We start from the raw sequence: 26964 nt of genomic DNA on the forward strand, positions 1-26964 counted from the left end.
TGAGAAAGTGACTATTGGAGGCTGGATGAAAGAGGGTGTGAGTTATGAATGGCAGACCAATTAGCAACACCATCCCTTGAGTAAGTATGGAAAATGGGAAGAGTACTAAACAACCATGTGGCTTTGCTAAGGAGATTTTCAGGCAGAATGTTGAAAATGATAACTGACCTCTCCTAGTGCCCATAAACAAAAAGAGAAGAAGAAAGAGTTTGATGAAGAAGGAACTGTTGAGTTTTGTATTCAAATTTGGTGGAAATTGGGTCCAAGACAGTTTTTCCAGCTAGCAACAGGTTATCAAAGTAAGAAATGGCCTCAGAACAAAGATCACATCCATGGCACTACCAGCAAAACATGATGTTGGAGTAAAGATGAAGTCGAGAGTGTGGCCATAAGATCCTTTGTTGACATCTCAGAAAGATTATAATATGTTTGGGCCTCATAGACCTCCCAGGCAGACAATAGGCTTCTAAGGATACTAAGGGCATGTCTCTCAGACCTTATCTGCTAGACGAAAAGCTTCTAAGAATCTCAAAGGCATCATCTCAAAGCTCCGTGATGCTCCTTCCAAAGGAGAATATATCTTATCATGAAGATATTTATGGGTGTGGCTTTTGTCTCATGAAGGGAGCACCAATAATATTCACAGAAAACCTACACCTTTTTTTTAAGAGCATTGTGTTGGAAAACAAGAAACAGATAAGCAAATAAAACAAAACCCAAACCAATCACACAAACAAACAAACAAAAACAACTACTCACTTATTTGGACTTAAACGTTGCTAAAATACAGAAATACAATTTATTTTCATGTGTTGACCTCATCATCCAGAAACCATACTCAATTTACACATTCATTCTAATTATTTTATTTTTATAATCCTCACCTAAGGATTTCTTCCATTGATTTTTAGAGAGAGTGGAAGGGAGAGGTAGAGAGAGAGAAACACTGATGTGAGAGAGACACATTGATTGGTTGCTTCCAGCATGCCCCCGACTAGAGCCGGGAGCCTGCAACAGAGGTATGAGCCCTTGACCGGAATTGAACTCAGGACCCTTCAGTCCACAGGCCAATGCTCTATCCACTGAGCAAAACTGGCTAGAGCCATTCTAATTATTTTTAGATTCTTTGGAATTTTCTATGCTGTCAACATAAGAAATGTCCAAACCTGTAGAGTCTTTTATAAATATTTATTTGAGTCAAACAAAGGATACACCTGGAAGGAAGACCTCAGCAGAGTGAGATAAATGTTTCTGAGAATAGCAGTTTCTTTTGTGCATTTAACATTAAGGAGGTAAAGTAAGGATGTTCACACAAACGTGGAAGGAAGTAACAGGATACTTAAGATTATGTGCTCTCTTGGGGTGATTATGCTTATTTCAAAGGTGTGTTCATATAGGTGCACAAAGACAATGGACAGGGTTTGCTTAAGACAAAGATAAATCTTTTACTAAAACATTATATGTCTGGGGGTATGACTACCCACTATGACTTGCCTAGTTAGGGATTTATGATCAGATCACCCTGTGAGGTGACTTCCCATAAAACCTCCTTTTTTTGTGTCCACAATATGTAATCATTCTAAATTTCATTTCTGCCACTGTTAGGATGTCTTTCTTATTCAGTTATTACTTACATGGTAGACCTCTACTTTTTTTGTGCTCAGTTAAAATGCTGATCATTTCTTTGTTGATATATATTTTTTTTAATGGTTAGACAGCAAACAAAAAAAGATTCAACTGTGGTTCACTGAAGTAACTGGGCACTTTATTGACATATCTTATTGAATCCAGAAGATTATATTAGTGACAAAAACTAAGAATGACTCAGACAAGTTATTTAATCCATCAAAAACTTCCTGTGTGCGTCATAGCTGTGTATGTCTCTTCTTTGGCTTGGGTTTCCTGATTGTCATGTTGTCTTTTGTTCCTGTAAGGTTTATGTTAGTCACAGATTTGTATGCCAGTTCCTAGAAGAATTTATTTTTTCCTCATTCTATTCCTCCTCTCTTCCCGAAATGCAATATTAGCTACTTCCTCTAGTGTTTATATTAACAAGAAGTTCAATTTTCCCAGTCATTTCCACAGTGATATAATTCATTATAGCCACTAAAAGTCTTTCCTTATTTAGGCCAAGAGATTTAATTAACTTTAGTCCCTTTAATGACTACATTTTAATAGCTTGAAAACTGTATATGTAAATTATTCTGAGTGACAAGTGCAGGAAATATTTGGTCCTATGCGTTATCAGTGAAGTTCAGATAACATCATTTTCACAGTAAACTTTGGCTCGGTTATGGTTTAAAAATTACACGTGTGAAAATTGCAAAAGGTATATATATACACATGGTTCTCCAATTGGAATACCAGCTCAATAATTCTAATGTTACATTGCTACTGAGCTAGGATAAAAATCAGTGCCCGTGCTTGCTCTGTGCTTTGTGTAGAGTGAGTGTTTAGTAAGTAATTTTTGCGTGATTTGATGAAAGATGTCATCCCAGGACCAGCCAGGAGTTCTTCATAAATTCAAGGGGGCCCTCTTTTCTACTTTGTCTTCAGAAGAGCTTCTGAATTCCCTGGATTCTTTCCACGCAAGAGAAGATGATGTATTTCTGGTGTCCTATCCAAAATCTGGTAAAGTTTATTTTAATGTATTTTGTAAATGTAGGAATACAATAATAATTATAAATATAATAATCATTTTTACAAATCATTTGTTTTTCAGAATTTTCCACAGGAAATTAAATTGTCCTAAACCCATAGTCTAATGAAAAAGTTTGACAGTAGAGAGGCAAAAAAAAAAGTGCTTTGAAAAAATTCAACTGGAGAAATTAGAGCTTTACTACACTCTTGTTTCTATTTTATTCATGAAGACATACAAATGTTGACATATATAATAAGCATGATATCTGTAATATTATAAAATTATATTTTTCTAGCACTTTGTACCAGGCATGGTGATAAATAGTATTTGCTCCATTTATAGTTAATAATTGATTTATAAATAAATATTATTTTTCTAGGTTAATAAGAACCATAAATACTTTTTATTATTAAGGTTTATGCCATATCATTTAAATTAATAATATATTACTTTTTATTCTTAAAAGTGACTAGGATATATAATATCCAGCTGCCTGTTGTTATGTCCAGAATAGTGGCTGTGTGTGGCTGAACACATACCTGCTCTCCTGGATTTAGCAACTAAGAGCCAAGCTCCCTTTGAGCTGTGTGTTTACTAAATCCTTCACTGGACTGTAAGTCAGGCCCAAGAAGCCCTTCCTTCGGATAATGCAGAGCTCACACAGGGGTGTTTTTGAGAGTAAATATAAACCATATATTTATATATCTTTTATTGGAAAATCTTGCTGCAAATGGAAATTAAATGATTGCCTTCAAAATACTTCAGTATTCTCCTTTTACAATAGGTTGCTCTGTGAATAATTACATCTTGTCTTAAAATAATATATTAGTTTAGAAAGTAATTAGTGATACTTTTAAGATTCTTGGAACAGGTGGTTAATTTATACTAACATAAACAACCATATATAAGGCTTCCACTGTACATACTGGTGCCCATAAATTGACATCTTCCCACCGGCTGCTAGGAGGTCTCCTTCAGCAGCACAAAACTGTGTGGTCTCTCTTCTTCATTAGAAGGAATCAATATATTTTGTTAAAATAATACAATTGTCACTACTATATGAGTCACATACATGAATGCTATATGTTTATATTTAAAACATATACCCCTACCAGTGTGGCTCAGTGGTTGAGTGTCAACCTGTGTACCAGGAGGTCACGGTTTGATTCTCGGTTAAGGCACATGCCCAGGTTGCGGGCTTGATCCCCAGCTGAGGGGGAGGGAGCATGCAGGAGGCAGCCAATCAATGATTGTCTCTCATCATTGTTGTTTCTATTTCTCTCTCCCTCTTCCATCCTCTCTGAAAGCAATAAAAATATATTGAAAAAATAAATTTAAAATATATAATGCAAATGAAAGTTCTATTTAACCTATGAATATTTATTTGTCTGTAAAACTTTAATGAGATAAATGGAAACTAAGGCAGATTTAAATTCTTCAGGGACATTGCTTTCAAATTAGCAAAAATCCTCCGCACCCAAACTTCTCCTTCCCTGTTTCCATGTACAGTGTCTACCCAAGCATGTCAAACTCACAGCCAGCCCTGAGTTTGACATGTTTGGTCTACACCATTGGAACACATCTACATTTGCTTTATGTAAACACTACAGGCCCGATGCATGAAATTCGTGCAAGGGGCTCGACCCTTGTGGCCTCGGCTACCCCTTGGCCCTGCCCACTGGTTGTTCCAGAAGGTTGTTCTGCCATCCGGTCTAATTAGCATATTAGCTCTTTATTATATATGATAAAGTGGTATTCCTTCCAGACTTTGAGGTAGCAGGCTTGCATCTCTATGGTTTTTGAATATGCCATTTGTTCATTGTTCTAATGCTTTGTTTGCACAATTATTTTGTATTTATACACAAAAAAAATTAGATCCACTGTCTATCTTCAAGGAGGAAGTGGGAAGATAGACATAAATACAAGCAATGGGGTCTGTTCCTTTGGAGGGACTTGAAGGGTGAGCAATTATTCCAAGGGAGTGGGGACTCAGAAGACAGTTTATAAAAGAGCAAGATGCATGTGCTTACAGGACTAATGGGAATTATGTGTAGAAAGATCTTTGTATTTGTGAATTAGAGAAGGTATTAGAGGTGAGTGGTAGCATAGAAGAGTATTTCAAGCTGAGGAAATAGTACACACAGTTCTCATATTGCTTCATATTTCAAAATGTGATTTTTCCTATCTAATGAATTAACATCTTAAGTATTTCAACAGGTTTCAATGGGTGTCAAGAGGTAAAACTATTATAATAAAATTAATGCATTCATTGCCTTTATAACCTAATGCTAATTTTCTAAATTTTATTTTATTTTTATGTGAAGGCACTCACTGGATTGCAAAAGTCATTGAGAATATTCCCAATGCTGAAATTACTCTAACATCTCCAATTGAATTGGGAGACGTTTCTAAATTTGAAGAGCTAAAAATGTGTTGTAAGCGAAGAGTCATTCCAACACATTTGAGCTATAACATGCTACCAGTGGATATTAAACAAAAGAAATGCAAGGTAAGTTCAATGGTGAAGGGCAGAAGGTTGGGAATACCACAAAACTGAGCTTGGATTCTTGCTCTGCCACTTTCAAGATGTGTGACCTTGGGAAATTGCTGATGCTCTCTGAGCCTTAGTTTCCTCATTTGATACGGGAATAATGTATCAATCTCATATAGTGTGGGAAAAATTAAACAAGACAATGCATGTATAGGTCTGACCACAGTATCTAGTTTATACAAATTATTTTAATAATCTGTCGGTAATGAAAGAAATGTGAACTATAGTTACACTAGACAATGTCTTATTCCATTCTGAATTTGGTTTTAATATTTTTGCTTTAAATAGTGATGTCTAGGAAAAGAAAAATTGCCTTAATGTTATTTTAATTACTTTACCATTTGTGCAAGGGATTATTATAGGAAGGGAATAAAAAAATTTTATATAAAAATTAGTTGTATGCATGCATATAAGCATAACCAATGGACACAAGACACTGGGGGGTATAGGAGGCTAGGGGAAGGTCAAGGGGAGAAAAAAAAAGGAGACATATAATACTCTGTAATACTTTAAGCAATAAAACAATTTTTAAATAAAAGAATAGTTACCTCAAGTTATTTTAAAAATAAAGTTACCACATTGTTATTATTTTAAAAGTTAACTATAATTTAAAAGAATATTTATATTTTCATATATTTCATATTCAAATTTATGTTCCCATGGAGAAATGCTTAATCTTATGGAATAAGATTAAGTATAAAGCATGTTTTAAATACATGTATACTGAATAATCTCAATTAAAATATACATATACACATAAGAAAAGATCTAGATGTAAATATAACAACATGCCAAGTGGTTTTCTATGATATGACATTAGAGTTGGATTTTATTTTCTACATAATGTCTACATAAGGAGCATTTTAAAAATTCTGTTTTGATCAGAAAAATAAATTTGAAAAGCAAAGGCAAGATATATGTGTTTATTGTAACAAGGTCCCAGTACTGAAGCCTCTTTAGACAATGTCAGCCATATTCCAAAAATAACAAAAATTACCTAGCAGTCAAATGAGCACAAACCAAAGCAGTTCTTCCTATGATTATAGCTCTATGATCACAATGTGATTGTGCACACCATCTATTCTTCTGCCCAAAGAAAAGTAAATGTGATAGTTTTATCTGTATCCCCAGCAAATCTATCAGAACAGGCGAAGGTGTACCTAACTTGATTACACTTTCACTCCCCCGAGCATTTTCATTTCAGACCGTCTCTAAGACAGACAGAGAGAGAGAGAGAGAGAGAGAGAGAGAGAGATCGATCTGGGAGGATAAAGAGTCTGGTGAGCCCTAACCGGTTTGGCTCAGTGTATAAAGCGTTGGCCTACAGACTGAAGGGTCCCGGGTTCAATTCCGGGCACGGGCATGTACCTTGGCTGTGGGCACATCCCCAGTAGGGGGTGTGCAGGAGGCAGCTGATCGATGTTTCTAACTATCCCTCTCCCTTCCTCCCTGTAAAATATCAATAAAATATATATATTTTTTAAAAAAGAGTCTGGTCAGCTCAATAACCCTTACTCAGGGCAATGCAATTACACTGACACCAAATGCCTACTAGAGATTGAGCTGTGTTTTGTAAACACATTACAAAGGTGAGAGGAGTGGGTATCTTTTCATAAGCGAAGAAACTGAAGCTCAAAAAGGTTAGGGTGCTTCTTTAAACAACCACACTAAAGGTACAGCCTTTAGGTACAACCCTTTTCTTTTACCCCTACTGGGGCCGGAGACTCTGGTTGCCCCTGGTCTCCCAGGAGCATGAGCTGCCTCTTGCTGATGGCCTAGCCCTCAGGGACCAGCCGGACAACCTTCACCTGGTTGATGAGCTGGCAGCATCCCCTGCTGGTTCATATGCACATTAAGGGTCAAGAAACACTGGCTTGAGTCTGTGTTTAATAATTAGTTGAGGCTGCCAAAAAATCGTGCCTGTCATGGGTAAGTTTAGCTTCTACTTTCTCTATATATTTTTATTTAAACATTTTTTCAAATACAGTTTGCTTTTAATATTATTTTGTTTTAGTTTCAGATGCACAGCATAATAGTTAGACAATCATATACTTTACAAAGCGTTCCCCCTGATACTTCCAGTACTGGCTCTTACTTTCTTTTAGGAAATGTTTTGTGGTGGGGCTATTTTCACCCAAAAATAAATTTATATTTTTTAACAGATTATCTACATCGTTAGGAATCCAAAAGACACAGCTGTGTCTCTATTCCATTACTACAGAGATAACCCTAATCTCCCTGGCGTGGAAACCTGGGCTGCGTTTTTAGAGCTGTTCCTGAAAGGAAATGGTAAATATGACAATGGTTTTTTCTCATAATATACAGTGAGCTTTTCTGCTCAGAATGAAAGCATTTTCTAAAAGTTTAAATGGATGCCCATGTCTACTTTCAGAAGTACTCTTTGAATAGATGATTTGTTTGCTTCCAAGCCATTCTTTCTCATTGTGCTTCTTCACAGTCTTCCTTCTCACCCATGGATAGTACATATTAGCAGTTTCTTATTAGCCTTAATCCTGGTCAATAATCTATCTCTTTTTTTTTAATATATATGATTGGTCATTTCAGTGAAATAATATGCACTAATAGGAGTACAGTGAGATACAGTTGAGACCTAGACAGGTAGCCCAAAACATGCCTTATATATACCTGCATGGATAATAATGCAACACCAGCAATGCACCCCCGAAAAGAACCCTCAAATTCCCCAAATAAAACAAATGTGAAAGAATTAGCCATCTTGGCATTTGGTTTCATGAAAACTAACAGGAAGTAATTTGTCCTGAAAATACCACAATGATACGTCATTTGATTGAGCTGCATAGTATATGTTGGTCCTGCTATCTCTTGGTCCTGTATGACCTTTGAATTTACTCATTTTTTCCTCTGAACAAATTCAGTGGTGTCTGGAGCTTTTAAAAAAGAAGCAAAAAACAAACAAACAAACAAAACAAGCCTCCTAAATTCCCAAGGTATATTCAACAAAAATAATATACCAAGGCAATACAGAATTTAAAAGAGACATGATTCAGAAATGGGAGATTTTCTCTCCTCCGGGGCTTAGTGCAGATCTGAATTGTTAGCTTCACTATTTTACATGGTAATTGTTGTGCTCTTGCTTGTTCATTTAAGAGAGGCCACAGCAAGTGTAACCTTAATATAAGGACATTGAGAAGTCGCCAGCAACAGATATATACATATATTCCCTTGGGAAGAATATACTGGTCTCATACTACTTCAACCCTGTTTCCTCATTTAATGGCACACATCTATTAGAATCATAACGCTTCAGGGATGACAGATACACTAAAGGTCATCTGTTTAAAACACCCTCCCAATGTTTAATTCCCTTTACATCTCCAAGAATTGTAGAGCCTAAGCTTGAACCACTTAACCTTGACAACAGGTTCACACTCCACATTCCTGTTCCAAAGGAGCACTTTTCATCTTGGTACTTCGAAAATGTTGGGGGAAAATTCTTACCATGTGATACAGACACTTAGCTAAGTGCTATGCACACATGATCTCTTTTCATCCTCACTAGACCACATGAGGTAAGTGTTATTATCCTCCTTTTATAGGTGAGGAAAATGCAGACCTTGGGAGGCCAAATAACATGCCCAGAGACGCATAACTAATAAGGAGTAGGGCCAAGATTTAAATTCAGATGTCAGCTCCAAAATCTTTGCTCTTACCACTGTGCCGTAACTCATCCAGCCAAAAACTTGTGCCCCAATCATTAATTCCTCTTCCACATGCTAGTCTTCTAAATATTTGAAGATAGTTAACATGCCTCACTCTGCCTCTTTTCCATTTTTGGAATAAGCAGAGTTTAAATACATAAATTAGTTTTTTAAAACAGATCTTGAGCCTGCTTTTTCTCAAGAAGAAAATAAGTTGTGTTTGTCTCCCATTATTATACACTGTGGCTCACTCTTCCTCCCTCACCACTGCATGAGCTCTGATTTGGCCTTCTCTGTAATTTTTCAGTGTGTCTCAGGGTATGGTCTAACTGATTCTGTTGGAGAGATTATTTTTCTATAAATGTAGGCACAGAGCGCTGGCCAGTATGCTAAGTGGTTAGAGCATCGGCCCATGCACCAAAGGGTCTTGGGTTCAATTCTGGGTCAAGGGCACATACCTGGGTTGCAGGTTCGATCCCTGGCCCCAGTTGGGGTGCATGCAGGAGGCAACCGATCAATATGTCTCTTTCACATCGATATTTCTCTCTCTGTGTCTCTCCCTCTCCCTTCCGCTCTCTCTAAAAGTGAATGGAAAATATTCTCAAGTGAGAATTAACAAACAAAAAGATAAAGATAGTGACACATTTATCTAATCATCTAATTTGTCTTTCACACACTTTACAAATACACTTTAGGTTTTCAAATGAAACAATAACTATAAATTGTATCCTGGAGATATCCTGGCAGATTAATATTTCAATGAAACATGTATTAGCATTTGCTCCTTATTCCCTGTAACCCCCTCTCCCGTTTTATATTAGAACTCTGTTTCCTAGGCCACTTCATCCCAGTGAGTTTTGTTTTCTGCGCAATTATCTATCATCAGAATGCTTTGTAGAAACTAAACACTAAGGTGGCCATTATAACTGGATATAAGAGGGTTTGCAGAAATTTATGGGAGTTTTGAAACAGCAGAAGAATAGGAGAATGTGTTAATGCAGGACAAATCGGTTTGCCAGACAGCCTTGGCGCCCTTGAGACTGGAAAATGAATCCGCAGTGGTGTCAATACAGAATGGTATGAATTTTTTCAGCAGAACTCAGCCGTCGTAGGTGAGATGGAAAGGAGGTGAAGTGATTTGATCCAATCCTGAGTGTTTCTTGGATGATTAAAACAAACTATAAGGGGGCTAGGAAATGCAGGTATTGATGAGAATATCGTTGAGGGGATGTACAAAGGGAAGCAAGTAAAGGGAGAAAGGGAGAAAAATAGTCAAAGGAGAGCACCTCAGCAACTATCTAATAAAGTTGCTACAGTTGGTAGTAAGACCTGAGATGCCACAGCAGATTATCTTCCAAAATCCGAGTCTTCAGTGAGTGTAATGGAGAGATCAGGTCAATTTCCGGCTGAAACCAGGATGGAAAGGGTGCTAGATTCCAAGGACATGTTAAAGGAGCCTGGATTGTCTAGGAGGGAGGAGTTCTGGAAGTCCTTAGAAAACAGAGACTGCTGACTCTCTCTCCAGGTCCTAAGATACATGAATTGTTTGAGAAAGAGCAACTTGTATTCAAGGCCATTGAAGGGGAAGGAGTAATTTGTGGGTAGCAGAAGAAAGGCCATCCAGGCATATGTTAATTAAGGCCCGGAGGTGGTGGAATAATTTTGTAATTAAGTGAAGGATAAGGAGAAAAGTATTTCCCATAAAAGCAAGATGTCAAATCTCAATTTTGGAAACTACATTTTCTTTAAAGCTATTGACCTGGTCAATGAGGGTTCTGATTTAAAAATCAACACAAACTGTAATTTCCTCCACTCGTGAGAAAGGCCCAGGCAGACAATTTCTTTAGATTCTTTTGGCTAGTTTGAGTCCGTTTGGAATAAGGGAGAGTCTAAATTAATTAGTTAATAATAGAACAGCTGGCTCTCAAATTATGATCAGGCTAGGATCCAAAGGTTTCTTCTTCAGTCTATTTTGGGTATGTTGGAATACATTTTCTACTGAATAACCATAATGGGCAGGTCAGTCACACTGCACCCCACCCCACCCCACCCCCACCTTGCCCAGCCCACCCAGTGTGACTCCTAGTCTCTGTCCCTGCCTAGCATTCAGCCACAGAAGCATGGGCTCCCCCAGACCCTATTGAAGGCTCCACATTATCAACTCCGGGCAGTGATATTACCCACAAGGGCTGGGCTGTGGCTGCTGGTGGGAGTCAGAGAGGTCCGTTAAGACTGTGAGGTCGTCTGGCAAACTAGAGGACTAGTTAACTTCCTAAATTTGTGTGAGAGAGAAATCAGTTTCCCTCCTACATGTGTTTGTGCTTGGGAAAACGTTGGTAATTCTTAGAAGATAAACCCTCATGACTGGTATAGCAATTTGGGTAATTCTAAGACAAAGTGTTAGGTAAGGCTCTGAAATTGCAGTGAGATCGCTGATAACCAAGCACTGTATCTGGACAGCTCTCCTGAGAACCAGTTCTGATTATACAGCCCTAGGCTCCTGGCTCTAATGATAGCACTGCAGTCCCTTGTTTCAAAAAATCTGTTCTAGTTATTTTCTTGCCTTTTGCTTCCTCGGGAGCCGAAGCCATGAAAAACTGCCCTTAGTTTGGAGTTAATTTTACTTGTATTTATTCAAAGCTTTAATGTTCAAACTGTACTAGTATATAGCACAGTGCTGGCTTAATAAATGTTTTTTATTAAAATGAATCAGTAGTCAGCAGATCTTCAGGAAATCACTAGTAGAGTAGTTCTTTTATGACTGGGGCACTAGCTAGTATTAAATCTTTACATGATAAAGATTCCTGGAAAGATGTATGTTAAATTATTGTTTTATGCTTTAGATTGTCAAACTAGTCACTTTTGTGTGTGTGTGTGTGTGTGTGTGTGTGTGTGTGTGCTGACAAGTTGCTCACTGTTTGCTTTTAATCATCACAACTATAGAGGTTACGTTGTATGATAGTATTTTACTTTGAAGATTTTTAAGTCTGTCAAATTAACAAAATATTAAAAAGACAATATCAACTACTTACAAATCCCTGAGTCTGTAATTCTCAACTTTGAACTAAGATGCCTGATAGAATTATTTTTTGGGTGGTGGTGGTGGGGAGTTTATAACTTTTTCTCCTAAGCACTTACAATTATGAAAAGCATGTCACATTACAGAAAGAAAATGACAAATTCTCAATGTTTCTCTATGTCTCCCAAGATCTAGAGCAGTTATCAGAACACAATTATTAGGAAAATGTGTATCTGTATTTCTGCTGTCACTTTTCCTGATGATAAAAAAAGTTATTAAAAATAAGGAAAAACCCTACACAGCTTTATTAAAAGGTGTCACTACCCTGCTTCATTTCACAATATTGTATTTAGTTGAAACAGTAGTGAGACTGAGCTCTTCTAAGGAAAACTTTTTCATTCCGGTGTCTAAGATGTATGTGCCTTGCTTTGACAACTTTGCAGAAGTGGGAAGACCCCAGGGACCCAAAGCCATAATGCTTGGTATTAACTCAGCAATTCACTTTTCTCCTAGTTGTGTATGGATCCTGGTTTGATCACATTTTAAGCTGGGAAGACCACAAAAATGATAAAAACATTCTATTTATATTCTATGAAGAAATGAAGAAAGTAAGTCTTTCCTAACATTTCAACAATCAAAATTTAAGTCAAATTCAGCTAATACAGGATATCAATCAATGAATTCTGTTTTCAGGTTTGAGGGAATGAATTTCGTGTTTTGATGAGTAACATTTATGTATTTGCTTATTGCTCAGGATCTTTCTAAAAGCATAAAGAAAATAACGACTTTCCTCGGTATAAATGTGAGTGAAAGCGACATCAATCACATTGCTTGGAAATCATCGTTCAAGGAAATGAAAAATAATGCAGCCAAAGAAAACTGTGATCCAAACAAGACCATCTGTGCCCTCACATCGAATAAGAACCTGGTATTTAGGAAAGGTCAGTCAGAAAGGGCGGTGGTGCTTTGCCTGGGGCTTCTGTTTGGAAGTAGCTCTATTTTACCTTTTCAGCCCCCATTTCACCATCGTGCATCCCGTTGCTTGCACAACAGCTTACACAGTGTCATCCATCAGTGATGAGATTCTCGAATTGCATTCTTTCCAGACTTCGAGATGTTCATGCCCAATTAGGACCCAATTGAGAGAAAAACACAGGTGGCAAATAGAAATGACACAGTTATTTGAAGAATGTGTCTCAGATCTTCAGACCAATGTGTTTGCTAATAAGTTGCCCGGAATTTTATAAACATGCTACGAGTCACAGTGAATCAAAGGCAGTCCTGTCCCCACACTGGAGCAGGTCGCTTAGAGCACAGGACATGACATGTTTTCTTCAGGAGAGAGGAACAGATGAGTGTGGACAGTGTCTCTTCCCAAACTCACCAATCAAATAACTTACCCTGCAGAAGTAAGTAAGGGGTGGAGAGAGAGAGCTGGGATTATTATTTAAGGACGTGCTTCTGAATGGAAACACAAAGAGAAGGAAATAAATCTCTGCTAAGTCCTAATGTGTAACCTAGAAGCAGGTTGGGTAGTGAAAGCTAACAGCAAGAAAAGAAGCTCAGAACCAGCATGCACTAAAATGGTGTATGATGTGTGAAGCAGAACGAGGAAGATGAAGGGATGGGGGCCATAGAGCAAAAGCTTTGATGGATTTCAGTGGTCTTTTTCTTTTCCTGGCCTGTTTGTTCTTTTAAGAAGGGACCTGATATGGTCAGGCATGTGTGGAAAATTGATTAGAAGAGATTGAAAGCTGGGGCAGAAAGTCCAGTAAAGAGGTTGTTGTAATAGTCCAGGTACAAAACATTGATGGTGGTAATCTGGGCACTGGCAGTGAGCCTGTTGAGAGGAACTCAGCTTATAAGTCAGTGTAGGAGCCACTAGCAGATTGTGGAATTTGGTAAAATTGTTCAGGGTGAGTGGGAAGGTCTAGTAGAGAAAGGGACAGAAGGGGAAGCTGCAGGAACCTGACATAAATGGGAATGAAACAGCCCAAGACAAGCCGAGAAAGGAGATCAGCCAGCATTGAAAAGAAAGACAGGGTCAAACATGGCCATTTATCATTCGTGAATTCTGAGAGTGGGAATGGGAGCCAGGTTGAGGGGTTTGAAGAAATGAGAAATAAAGAAAGGAACAGCAAATAAGGGGCACTCTTTAAAGAAGTTTGATAGTAGAGGATGAGACAGCATGATATGGGAGCTTGAGATAGACTCAGGGTCCAGAAAAAGTTAGGAGTGGGAGAGAGAAGATAAAGGGAAGACAAAGTGTTTAGAAAAGGATGCATGAAGGAAGGTGAAATGAGCAAAGGGGAGAGAAACAGGAAGAGATTGGGAGCGACCATGGTAAAGAGGATGATGAGAAATGAAGTTCTGATGGCTACTGGAGTCCAGTGCTGCTGCTGACATCTTCCATCACTGCCCTTTGAGATCTGATTAGCTAATTCTCAGTATCCACACATCTTATCATACAAACTTGAGAACTTTTACTCTAATGACAATAGAGTTAATCTCTGACCTGCCATGCCTATGATCCTAGCAGGTATTTCCAGGTGAAATCATATCAACAACGTTGTGGCTGATAACATTCATTGGAATGCATTTACGTTCTATCTAACAGTGGTTTCTTTATCTTATACCTAACAAAGCACAGAGGGTTGATAGTAGGAAGTCCTCACTGATACTAGCCGCCGTGAGCACCAGTGGTAAATTTGGACTATGCGAGGAACTAAACAAAGGATGTTTGCTGGATGGGGTGGGGGTGGGGGATCCATCCTCTGAAAGTAAGAGTTTCAAAGAATCCGTGGCACAGAGAGATAATCCTCACTTTACAGAGGAGAATTCGTGCCTGCAGCATCTTTACGTTAAACTCAGAAATAGAGCTGATATTCTAGGAAATGACTATGGGGCCAGGATAAGGTGATAAGCACGGCTAGTCTTCATAAATGTCAGAAGTTTGAGGGCTCTGACATACTAAAATCTAGGGGGAGAATTATAGGTATGGAAAGGCATATGGACAGGAAGTATGTAGCAATGTTGCTTATAAGAATAAAAACCTAGAATGTACTTAAAAGGTCACTAATCAGAAACTGTTAAACATATTAAGTAAAAAATAAAACAGGAAAAAATAAAATAAACGTATTAAGTCACATCCATATAGGGGTTTCCTATGGAGTCATGAAAGTTATAGAGTAAAAATAACTAGCATTTGCTGAGTGCTTTGCTATGTGCCAGGCACACTACTTGGTTTGTCTGGATTTTGACAGCAGACTTCTGAAAGTGGTATTTCTATTATTCACACTTTACTGAGACACCAAACACCTGAATAATTTGTCCAAAGACATGCAACTAGTAGCTGGTAGAGTCAAGACTTGAATCCAAACAGTCTTACCCTACTCTCCCTAATGTTCATTGTTGGCACATAAGTACTAATATGGGAAGATGATAAAGTATAAGTGGGGGAAACTTAGGTTATAACTGTGTGACTTAAAATGTGGTTTATATGCATTTATATGTTTGCAAAGAAGAACATCTGGAAGAATGAATGCCAACCAGTTTTTTAGCCATGTTAGCTGAGTACATTTCCTTGACTTGTTATCTTCTTTTGCTTCTATGTAATTCCTCTAACCTACATATATAGCTACTATTTTATTTTAAAAAGATTTTTTTAAAAAAAGTAAAAAAAAAAATCAGAGTGAAAAAATAAATCAAAAACCAAGCAAACAAAAGTCAGGTCAAAAGAAAGAAGGTAGCAGTGGGGTGCTTTAGAAGCAATGTCATTATGTCATTTCCTGACTCTGGGATCTTCCCTCTGATCCTTTCCTTCCCTTCCCTTCCCTTCCCTTCCCTTCCCTTCCCTTCCCTTCCCTTCCCTTCCCTTCCCTTCCCTTCCCTTCCTTTCCCTTCCTTTCCTTTCCCTTTCTTTCCTTTCTTTCTTTCTTTCTTTCTTTCTTTCTTTCTTTCTTTCTTTGTTTTTTTTCAAACAGAAGAGTTCTACTTTACTTCTTTTTAAACTCGGTCTTTTGGATGAGGAATCAACACCAAACATTTCTTCAGTTGTAATATAAATAAATTTCTTTACTGTAGGTGACATTGTCTGACATTCAATCAAACCAGAGGTTTTACTGAGCATCTACTCTATAGTCAGCACTGGATTCAGTAATGCAGGAATACACATGAACAATAATACATCACAGCCCATAATTCAAAAGAGTTTATAAACTAGTTGGCAAAAATATATAATAGAGAATGACTTATGACTGTCTGCAATGAGGGGGGAGTGGTGGGGGGAGGCAGTGCTCCAGTGCACCTAGACCCCGGGATGAAGTGTAGGGCCAGAAAAAACAATAGACCAGGGTGGGCAAGATCTAGGGGTGGGGCCTGGCCAGTGTGCCTAACGGATGTGAGAAGGGCAGTTCTGATGCTGTGCCAAGGCTGAGAGGGTGACTTGAAAGAACAGGAGAGGCTGATGGACTGCGTGAAGTACAGTTGTCCCTTGAATAACATGGGTTCAACTGCGCAGGCCCACTTATACACAGATTCTTTTTTTCAATAAGAACTGTAAATGTATTTTCTCTTCTTTATGATTTTCTTAATAACATTTTCTTTTCTCTACCTTACTTTATTGAAATAATACAGTATATAATGTCTATAATAGACAAAATATGTGTTAATCGATTGTTTATATCATGAGTAAGGCTTCATCAGTAGACCATCGGTAGTTAAGTTTTGGGGAACCAAATGTTATACATGGATTTTTGACTAGGGAGAGGGTGGATGCTTCTAATCCTTGCAGTGTTCAAGGATCAACTGTATTTATCTTATTTCAATTCTCTGTTATCAATATTGTAAGATAAATTTCCTCAAAATGAGGCCAATTACCCACCCCTGTGATGTGTTATCAGCACAGCTGTTGCTCTGGAGGTGCACAGACAGGAAATAAATGAAGCATCATTCTATCCACCGTCTGCCTTAGGTTTTGATTAGGTTTAGGTGAGATAATTTTTGCCTGCTATCGTAAAACTTAGGACATTTGTGTATTTTTAAAATATGTTGTTGTTGATTTCAGAGAAGAAAGAAGAGGAAGAGAGAGATAGAAACATCAATGATGATAGATAATCATTGATTGGCTGTCTCTTGCAGGCCCTCCCCACTGGGGATCAAGCCCTGACCAGGAATGGAACCGTGACCTCCTAGTTCATAGGTCAATGCTCAACTACTGAGCTATACTGGCTGGGCACATTTGTGTATTTTTAATCTTCCTTTTTTTTTTTTAAGAAATAACTTTTAAAACTCTACAAATTGACATGCAACTATTACTAAAGAAATTAGAAACAACAGATAAGCAAATGAAAAGAATAATTTCCCCATCATCTTATCACCAGGAGGTGAAATTGTCCACACTTTATTATAAATCTGACATTTTTCTTTTGTGACTACTATACATTTAAATTGGTTCTTGTCTGATACATTTTCAATTTTTTCCAGGAGCTGTGGGTGATTGGATAAACTACTTTACTTCAAAGCAGAAGAGAGTATTTGATGAACTATTCACAGAGAAAATGAAACACAGCGAACTAGCAAGACACTTTGAAGATTACTCTTAATATAAATGGAAAATGAAACCAATTTCCATTTTACGCGATACAGCGCTTGTGGAATACATAAATATGTTTTACCAATGTGGAAAGCAGAGATTTCCTTCAATGAGAAACAAACACTTTATGAATGTGTCAAAAGTGCCATGTGTGAGAGACTATTATTATATTTTATAGTAGCAGAGAATTATTAATAAAAGAAAGTATATACTTTTTGAATAGCTAAATTATATGTCTGCTTTCAGTATATTTATATGGCAAGGAGATTACTGTTATTCAGAGAGCATATTACTGTGGGTGTCCTATAAACTGCATTAATGTACAACAAAAGAGGTGAGGGATTATCTAAAATAACCAGTATCTGAAAAGAATCTATTTCTTGGCTGTTTGGACCATCATGACCTCTAGACACACATTTTTATTTCAACACTCCCTGGTGCCCATGTGGAAATATTCTCTAGTGTCAAAGCAATGACAAACACCATCTACTAAAGTGAAAACACCTAATAGGTCAATTATATCAGATGATCACAATCTGGTATTTTGGTGAAATGAAGAATGAAAAGATACGCCTTTTGCATTAAATTAACACTGGTGTGGCTTTCCAGTATGTCCCTTATCTTAAATAAAGTCATTCAAATTACAAAATTTATTATTTTCCAGTTTTGAAAAGTATAATTTTCCTGTAGCTTTAGCCTAGAGGACATTGTAATGGTATTTCAGTGAACTTATTTTAGGATTATTGCCTTAATTATAATACATTGGTTATGAACCAATGTATGGTCCATATTGTTTACATTTGTGCCATAGTATCTAACTCAAGGCTAATGGAAATCAAAATGTATACTGTATATGACTCTGAGCTATGAAACCAAAACAATGGGTTGAGTGAGTTAATTCAGCCAAACACCAATGTATTGTGAATCTTATTTTTAGTAACACATCTGTTGGAGGTTTTTGTACCAAGTTTAATCACAATTCAGCCAATATTAGATCTTCATGAATTTTCTATATATACATATTTGCCACAAATAAAATGTATTCCTATTGACTTAATGCAATTTGTGTTTTTCTATTTTTTATAAAATTAACATATACAGAGATTTACTAAGACACCTACCTTCCCCAAATACATGAGGTTAGAGAGTGAGGAAGGCAACCAGACGAGATCTTGGTCAAGTCCTCATCTTCATGTTGGAGCTAAAATCACACTTAACCTTCCCTGAGGTTGATGTGCAGAGAATGAGAAAGCAGTCAGTCAGGTGAAGGGAATCTGATGAGACTGCAGGTAAAGACAGTGACTGTTGTGCCAAAGGCACCAAATCCCATGAGGCTCCATCACCTTCTCACAAGATTAAAATGACCATTGAGATCAAAAGAAGTGAAACAGGACTTTATTTGCTGGCATCTTGTATTTTAGATCTATCTGTAAGGTACCTTTGCGGTCATTGTAACCCAATGTTAATAGGAAATTGCTTAATGTCAACAATCTACAGGTATAACTAAGAGCCTTAGTTTCCAGACTATTATCAGTCAGTCAAAATATTGTATCTGTATTTATAGCAGCATTACTCACACAATCCAAGTGTCCATCAATAAATTAATGGATAAACAAAATGTGGTATATACAAGTGGTTGGCAAACTCATTAGTCAACAGAACCAAATATCAACAGTACAACGACTGAAATTTCTTTGAGAGCCAAATTTTTTAAACTTAAACTGTATAGGTAGGTACATTGTTATTAACTTAATTAGGATACTCCTAAGCTGGCCTTTGCTAAAATAATAATAAAGCCACCAACACAAAATAATTACAATTCTTAAATTGATGACAAAAATACCTGTAGGATTTGCAGCTGGTTGGAAAAATACAGGTAACTTTATGCTTCGAGTAGGTACTTTGGTCACCCGCGTGCGATTTGCGGACGCGATTAGCACTAACCACTGCACAATGAGACTGCTGACTGACTGGCTCACTCAACTGGTGCATGAATCGCACGCACCTCCCCCGTGCTGTGTATTCCGGGGCCCGCCTGCACCGCCTCTTCTGTCGCCCAACTGACCGACACCCCCCACTTCTTCTAACGCCGCTTCTTCAAAATAGACTCGCCCAGGCTGAAAACCGACTTCTGCGCATGGGCCATGAAGTTTCAATCGCATTGTACGTGCACGCCCGTACATGGTATTTTGTGGAAGAGCCACACTCAAGGGGCCAAAGAGCCAAATGTGGCTCGCGAGCCACGGTTTGCTGACCACTGGTATATACAAACAATGGAATATTATTCAGCCTTAAAAAGGAAAGAAATTCTGACACATGCTACAACATGGATAAACCTTGAGGACATTATGCTTAGTGAAGCCAATTACTAAAGGACAAATACTATATGATTCCACTTATAAGAGGTATCTAGAGTGGTCAAATCCATAGAAACAGACAGTAGAATGGGGCTGGGGAAAGGAGAAGTAGGGAGTTGGTTAATAAGTATGGCATTTCAGTTTTGCAAGATGAAATTCTGGAGACTGGTTGCACAACAATGTGAATATACTTGATGCTACTGAACTATACAATTAAAAATGAAAGATGGTAATAAATGCATATTTTTTTTCAGCCCCTTCTATGCCAGGTGTTAGTGTAGACGGTAGAGACACATTAATTTGAGAGAACCCCTTTTCTCATGAAGCTTCTATTCTAGTGAGGGTAAATATATAATTTTTAATAAAGAAAACATCTGAGTTATGCCAGGCACCATATGTGCTATGAAGAAGATAATAAGCCCAGCTGGGTAGGGTTCAGTGGTTGAGCATTGACCCAAGACATCACCTGTTTGATTTCTGGTTAAGGCACATGTCCAGGTTGTGGGCCCGATCTCCAGTGTGGGGTGTGTAGGAGGCAGCCGATCAATGATTCTCTTCATTTCTATCTCTTTCTCCTTCTCCCTTACTCTCTGAAATCAATAATATATATATGTATATGGTTTTTTTTTAAAGAAGATAGCATAAGGTAATAATATGGTAGACAGTGACTAAAAAGCTGCCTTAGCTGGGCCATTGGGCCGAGGACTCTGAGGAGGTGACATAGGAGTTCAATGCCATTGATGAATCGGGCTCCTTGGACTTGGAGGGATAACGAGGAGTTTAGCTTTCATGCTAGTGGGGAGATTTCCCACGAGTGAGACATTCTGACAGACACTTTCATAAGATCTCTCTGACCACTAGATGGAGAATGGGTCTAACATAGGAGAGGGGCATGAGAACTATACAAATCAACTGAAGTCAAACATGCTACATGCTGCCTGACAGAACTCGGCTGGCCTCTGAGATGCAAGAAGGCCACGAAGAGCCTCCAGACAAAGAATATTCCTGCAAAGATTCATTGAAGCTACTCACCCATCCCTTATCTTTTACTCATACCATAAAGGGAAAACCGACCACAAAATACACCTTGTAAAGGTTAAAGTTAATCCCAATAGTTTTTGTTTTCCCATTCTATTTTCCCATACCATCACTTTTCTATAGAAACTACAAACAGACATAAGCTCGACCTCTAGAGACAGCTGAGGTCTCTTCCTTCTCTGGTGAGGAGAGTCCGCTACTCTGTCTATGGAGTGGCTTTTCCTGCTTGTCCTCTCTGCTTGATAAAACCCGCTTTCCACTTTAACCTTTTGTTTGGCTCCTGTCTTAAATTCTGTCCTGCATGAAGCCAAGAGCCCTAGGCTTGAATGAGTTTCCCTTAGGACTTGCCCCTCTGGCATCAGACCTAGGGATCACGGGAGAATGGCTGTTACATGTTGTAGGTGAGAGAGGAGGGGCACGTGGACAGTGGTTGTAGCAGTGGAAATTCTGAGACATGGCCAATTTCAGGATATAATATGAATCTTGAGCCAGCTAACCTATCAGTACAGGAGTGAGAGACAGAAAGGAACAAATGAAGCCTAGATTTTTGGCTAATCAATTGAACATCTGAAGGTACCATTTATTTAGATGTGAAGCTTGATAGAATGATTTTGATGGTGTTGGTGGTGGTGGTGGTAGTGGTGGGGCTATGGATCAAGACTTCTGCTATGGCCATGCTGTTTCAAATGTCTACTTAGACACTGGGTAGTTGGTTGGATAGAAGAATCTCTGATGACCGCTGTGTTGTTCCCTGGGACGCCCTGGGAGGGTTTAAGAAGGTGGGGGCGGGGGTGACTGGGAGATTGAGGCAGTTTAGGTTTATAGAGCACTATGGAAATGAATATCCCCATGACGATGGGAATTGCTGAGGATGTGTTGCAGACTAATTGCCTGGATATCCATGCCCAGCTGGGTTTTCCCCTTTTCAAAGGTAAGTCCTGTCCCTTCACCTGAACTCTGACCTACCACATTGCTTTTGCACTTCCTTGAAGGTGCAAAACCACTGGCATGCATTTCCTCACCCAAATTGCCTCCCACTATTCCCCTAATGAGTCTCTGTTTCTTATTTTTTACTCTTCTTCCTCATTCATTTCTCTGCCCTACCCCGCCTCTCTATAGTCAATAAGTAACTGCTAAATCCTAATGATTCTTTTAAGGTTTGTGCCTTAAAGGGAATTCACCCTATAAACAGTTTCACACCAGCTCAGTGCAAACCTGCTCTGATGCTCCCATCTCTTGCCCCCATTAATTTTATTTTTCCCCCATTGACTCTTCACTTGTATTTTACTTCCCACACTTAACCATTAGAACCTTGTATTTCTATATAAACATCTGCCTCCTATTCCAGGGTTTAAGGTATCCTTCACCACGCCTAGCCCAGCATGGCAGCACTCATAACACTAGATGCTTTACAAATCCTGGGCATGAATTGAGTTCATGGAGCAGTTTAATTGCATGTCTTCCAGAAAACTCAGTTCTAATACTAATAACCCACCACCGTGATCCTATTTTTGTATTCCCCTATTATTTCACGTCTGTATTAATCAATTATTTCTTAACCCAATTACTTACTCCTTCTATTATTACTCAACTGGCTCACATTATGCAAGTCTTTCCCTCCCAATTTTATTGTAGACTTACATGGAGAGCTTGTAGAAAGCTTCTTCAGTGACTGAGGCAGTGTATTGCCCTAAATTGTTCCATAAGGGTGTGTTAAATGGAATAATGAATTAGTGAATTAATGATTTAAAGAATGAATGAACAGTCATGGCCAGTATAGCTCAGTTAGTTGAGGGTCATCCCATGTACAGAGAGGTTGTGTGTGTGATTCCTGGTCAGGGAACATGCCCAGGTTTCAGCCTCGATCCTCAGTAGGGGGACTGCAGGAAGCAGCTGATGATGTTTCTCTATCTCTCTCTTCCTTCTTCTCTCTCTAAAATCAATAAAAACTTTTTTTGAACACCTTTCTGTCTATCTACCAGCTCAGTTTCCTGGTCCTGCAGGCATGAATGCGTAGAGTCATGTTTAATTGTTTGTCCCCATTCCCGCCCTCCCAAACACTTTTCAAATCCAACCAGAGACAAAATACTATTGATTCTTGCATTTCAGTAACTTTTAATTCATTCTGTGTATAATGAAAGATGTTATCAATCTTCTTTCAGACATAAAGATATACAAAAATCAATTATAAATAATAAGAATTGTCTGTAGCCGCCATCTGTAAGGTAAATAATGTGGGTGTTCATCTTCTTTCAGACATAAAGATAAACAAAGATCAATTATAAATGATAAGAATAGCTTGTGGCTACCACCTGTAGGGTAAATAATGTGGTTCTTCATATAATATGTATGTGCTTTTAACCTTTCCTTTTAAAAATTTTCTCCTTGTATTATATAAGACTGTAAACTAGAAATGCTTTTTGTCTTCAGCAGCATCAATGTAAGAAACATTCAAACCTGTGAAGAATTTTTGTGAGTCTATTTGAGCCAAACTGTTGACAATTGCAGGGAAAAAAATCTCAACAGATTGAGAAAGTGCTCCTGAGAATGGCAGTTTTGCACATTATTTTATATATTACAATCGAAAGAGGAGACGTATGTGGGTTACATGAAATCCATTGCTGATAGATTAGAGAGGCGGGAGAAAGTCAAGCAGGGAAACCTCTGGGATTGGATAAAAAGTAAAGTGATAGTTACACACTTCTTTTACTTAGGTGGTATAGGATAGTTAACAGTCAACAATAAACTCAATGACAACGAGGGGATTTGCGGTCTCCGTAGAAAAGTGCCTTTTTCAGGGGTCTGGAAAAAGAAAAATTACTTTGACATTCCAATGATATGCCATCATAGATGCAAAAAGACAATAGACAGGCTCAGTTAAGGTAGATTGACTTTTGTCAGGGAAGACACTGGCCTAACACACGACTACCCACCATAAACTGCTTTTAGTTAAAAAAAGTTTTCATTTCAGAACATCCTTTGTGGTTACTTTAGGTCTCTGAGTTTGCAAGGCCGCCGTGCAAGCGTTCTCTGAGCTTGTCAGTTAGCACGTGGCCCCTCTTCATCCACACAAGTTCATTCACACATTTATAAAATATTAATTAATGTTAGGTAATTGAAAATCAGTGTCAAAGAAGACTAATACAGCATTGAAATGACATTCACATTGTTTTATTTATTTATACATTAGTATGATAAAAGAATTGTTGATCTTTCTAAGTGCACAGATACAGACCTAGATGAAATTTTGTAAGGAGTTAGCAAATGAGGAAGTAGGAAAAGGCCCTATGACTACTCTGCATGAAAAGCTCTTGAACAAAGTAAATAAGGAGTCATCAATCCACCCACCCTTTCCCCCACACCCCAGTGCCAATTAGGAAAACTAATTACAGGTACACACTGTGGGTACCTCATTTAGACAGTCTGAATTATTACCCTCACAAAGTGTGAGGAGCGTAATCTCAAGCCCTTACTACATAGATCTGGGCAAATTGGGCCATTCTTTTGTTTTGTTTATTTGCAATATAACCATTCATAATTTAAAATCTTTGTGACTATTGGTACAGCTATGAGGATTTACTAATCCTTAACTGTTCATTAGCTGGGTTGTCAGTATCCCTTGGATAAAAAGGGAAATCTCAAACTATAATTGATAATAAGAACACAAATCTGGATCACTCTATGTCTGTGATATACTAGTATATGTATAAATGTATATTTTTAAAACTAAATTATCAAAAACTTGTGCCTATTTTACTTTATTTTTCTTTTTTATTGAATTTATTGGGTGACGTTAGTTTATAAAATTATATAGGTTTCAGCCCTGCTGATGTGGCTCAGGAGGTCATGGGTCGATTCCCAGTCAGGGCACTGCCTGGGTTTCAGGCTCAATCCCCAGTGTGGGGCGTGCAGGAGGCAACAAATTAATGATCCTCTCTCATCATTGATGTTTCTATCTCTCTTTCCCTATCCCTTCCTCAATGAAATAAATAAAAATATATTTTAAAAAATTATATAGGTTTCAGGTGTACATTCTCTAATACATCATCTGTATATTGTATTGTGTGTTCACCACCCCAAGTTATATATTTCTAAAACTTTGATTTTGTTCAATTCAAATGTGCTATTTATTTCAATGATTTATATTAATCTACGGTATCAAATTTGCTCTAATAAAGATGAGAAAATATAGGTCTTTAGATGTTCTCCATTATTTAGATTGTGCCTTCACTTTGTGAAAGTTTCATAGTACCAGGATCCATATGAAGGATACCTGAAGGGAGATACAGGCAGGCAGGGCTGGCAAAATGCTCCTGTGATAATTAGCTAGATTTTAGGGCGAGAGGGTATGTTTCTTTGTAATTGGCCCAAAGAGAATTTTAATTAAAATAAATTAGTGTGATCAGCTAAATTTCCTGCTAGGTGCATACAGTTGGGCTGGAAAATGATCTAGAGAAGCGCATTCCCTCCAGACAGAAATATTTAAAATCATCAGGTAAACAGGCAAATTAATCATATTAATATTAATTTTGTTCCAGGAGGCAGTTCTATAGCCATTCCAATCAATGTCTCATTTCATTCTTCTCCTGCTTGCATAATGAAGGTCAAGGATACCCTGCTTTGAGAGAGCTCAGCTTCTGATTTCTGACTGAGGTTATGAGGCTTCGGTAGCCAGCGGGGTGAAGCAGAGTTTCTCCCCTGAGATTCATGAAACCTCAGTACGAGTTCCTGGAGGCCGGAGGGTGACGAGGCGGCAGTGACAGGCGTGTCACAGTGTTTTTTCTAGGATGTCAATTAAACAAAGGGCCCCATGTTCCAGGAAGGGCAATTCACAAGTGCCCTCGTGGGGCCTCTTTGTTATCTATGCTGCTGAGGACAGCAGTCTGCTGGCTGGAGGAAGCTCCTGGCTTCCATCAGATGTGCTGGCTTTCTAATGTGAGTCCAAGGCCTGGGTCTCCGCTGTGAAAGGAAAACGCTGAAGTTCAAAGAAAGAGGGCCTGGGTAGTAGTAATGTTTATTTCTATAAAATGAGGAGCGTGTAAAAAAAGACCCCGAGGGCCCATCCAGGTTAGCACCTTCCCATGCCTCCCTGCGGATAATCTCCCTGAGAAATGGGAAGATGTGGAGTGTGGGTGTGGTGTGGGAGAGGACAGAAGGAACTGGGCATAGAGATGGCATGTCCCCAGCCACACCGGGTCCTGTCTTTACCCCGACTCGCTTCTCTGTTGCTCTCCCTCTGTCAGTACTCCAGGCTTTCTGCTAAGCAAGCACCAAAAGTTTTCATCGAGGAGAATTAGTTCCCTATTTTTGCAGCGAGAGGATTGGGAACCCCGTAGAATAGACTTCAGGTACTGAACCAGACCCTGAAAGCACCGATGAATAAACCGAAGGTATTGCCTCTTCAAAGTTTACAAGTGGGGGGTGATCATTAAACAAGAAAAGTGCAATGACAGAGCTCTACAGGCTTGAATCTCAGTGTGAGGGATGGGTCCTGGGGTCCATAAAGGAGCCACGGGGATTGCAATTGGGAGGCAGGGGTTTCTCACCAAGGATGGAGATGCCTGATGTGCAGCTGTTCTGGTGGAAGGGTACCCAGAGTGCCCACAGAGCCAATCAGGTCTCATCTTTTGCAAAACACAATTCCCTGGCCAAGTGGGCCAGGTATGAGGAGAAAGAAACTTAGGCTGAGTGAACTCTCTGGCCCCCTGACTCTGGCTCTTTCCTCAATCTCTGACATGGGCTTCAAGACTGCCTGATCTCCAGGCCTGGAAAATCAGCCATCTACGATAATAAAAGCATTTTATTAATTAGACCGGACAACCTTCCGGACAAAGCCGGGCCTGCGAGGGAAGCCCAGGTCTCAGATGCCAGAGGAAAGCCGGTGCCAGCAGCCGGGGGAAGGAAGGCCTACTCTTGCATGAATTTCGTGCACCGGGACTCTATTACTTTAATATTACAGATAAGGGTCTTAATCTAACCTTTATTTCCTCATTATCTTGGCATTCTTTTCCCTGCTCCGACTTTTTATTTTTTAAAACAGTTTCTCAAAGTGTACTTTGCATAACTACATGCAAATAACCTCTAA

The 26964-nt window shown here is 38.6% G+C and overlaps 1 protein-coding gene across 1 annotated transcript; it reads left to right on the forward strand.

The window, feature by feature from the left end:
• Positions 1-2486: 2486 nt before the first annotated feature.
• Positions 2487-17494, forward strand: LOC308513360 (sulfotransferase 6B1-like; the record flags this gene model as incomplete). The annotated part of the gene is made up of 6 exons (XM_081083337.1): positions 2487-2631; positions 4966-5150; positions 7355-7481; positions 12405-12499; positions 12646-12832; positions 17376-17494. The coding sequence occupies 6 exons, from the start codon at positions 2487-2489 to the stop codon at positions 17492-17494; spliced, it is 858 nt and encodes a 285-aa protein (XP_080939463.1).
• Between the last annotated feature and the right edge of the window lie 9470 nt (positions 17495-26964).

The sequence above is a fragment of the Myotis nattereri genome (assembly GCF_964212035.1).
Source record: "Myotis nattereri genome assembly, chromosome: 2".
In the NCBI taxonomy this organism is placed as follows: domain Eukaryota; kingdom Metazoa; phylum Chordata; class Mammalia; order Chiroptera; family Vespertilionidae; genus Myotis; species Myotis nattereri.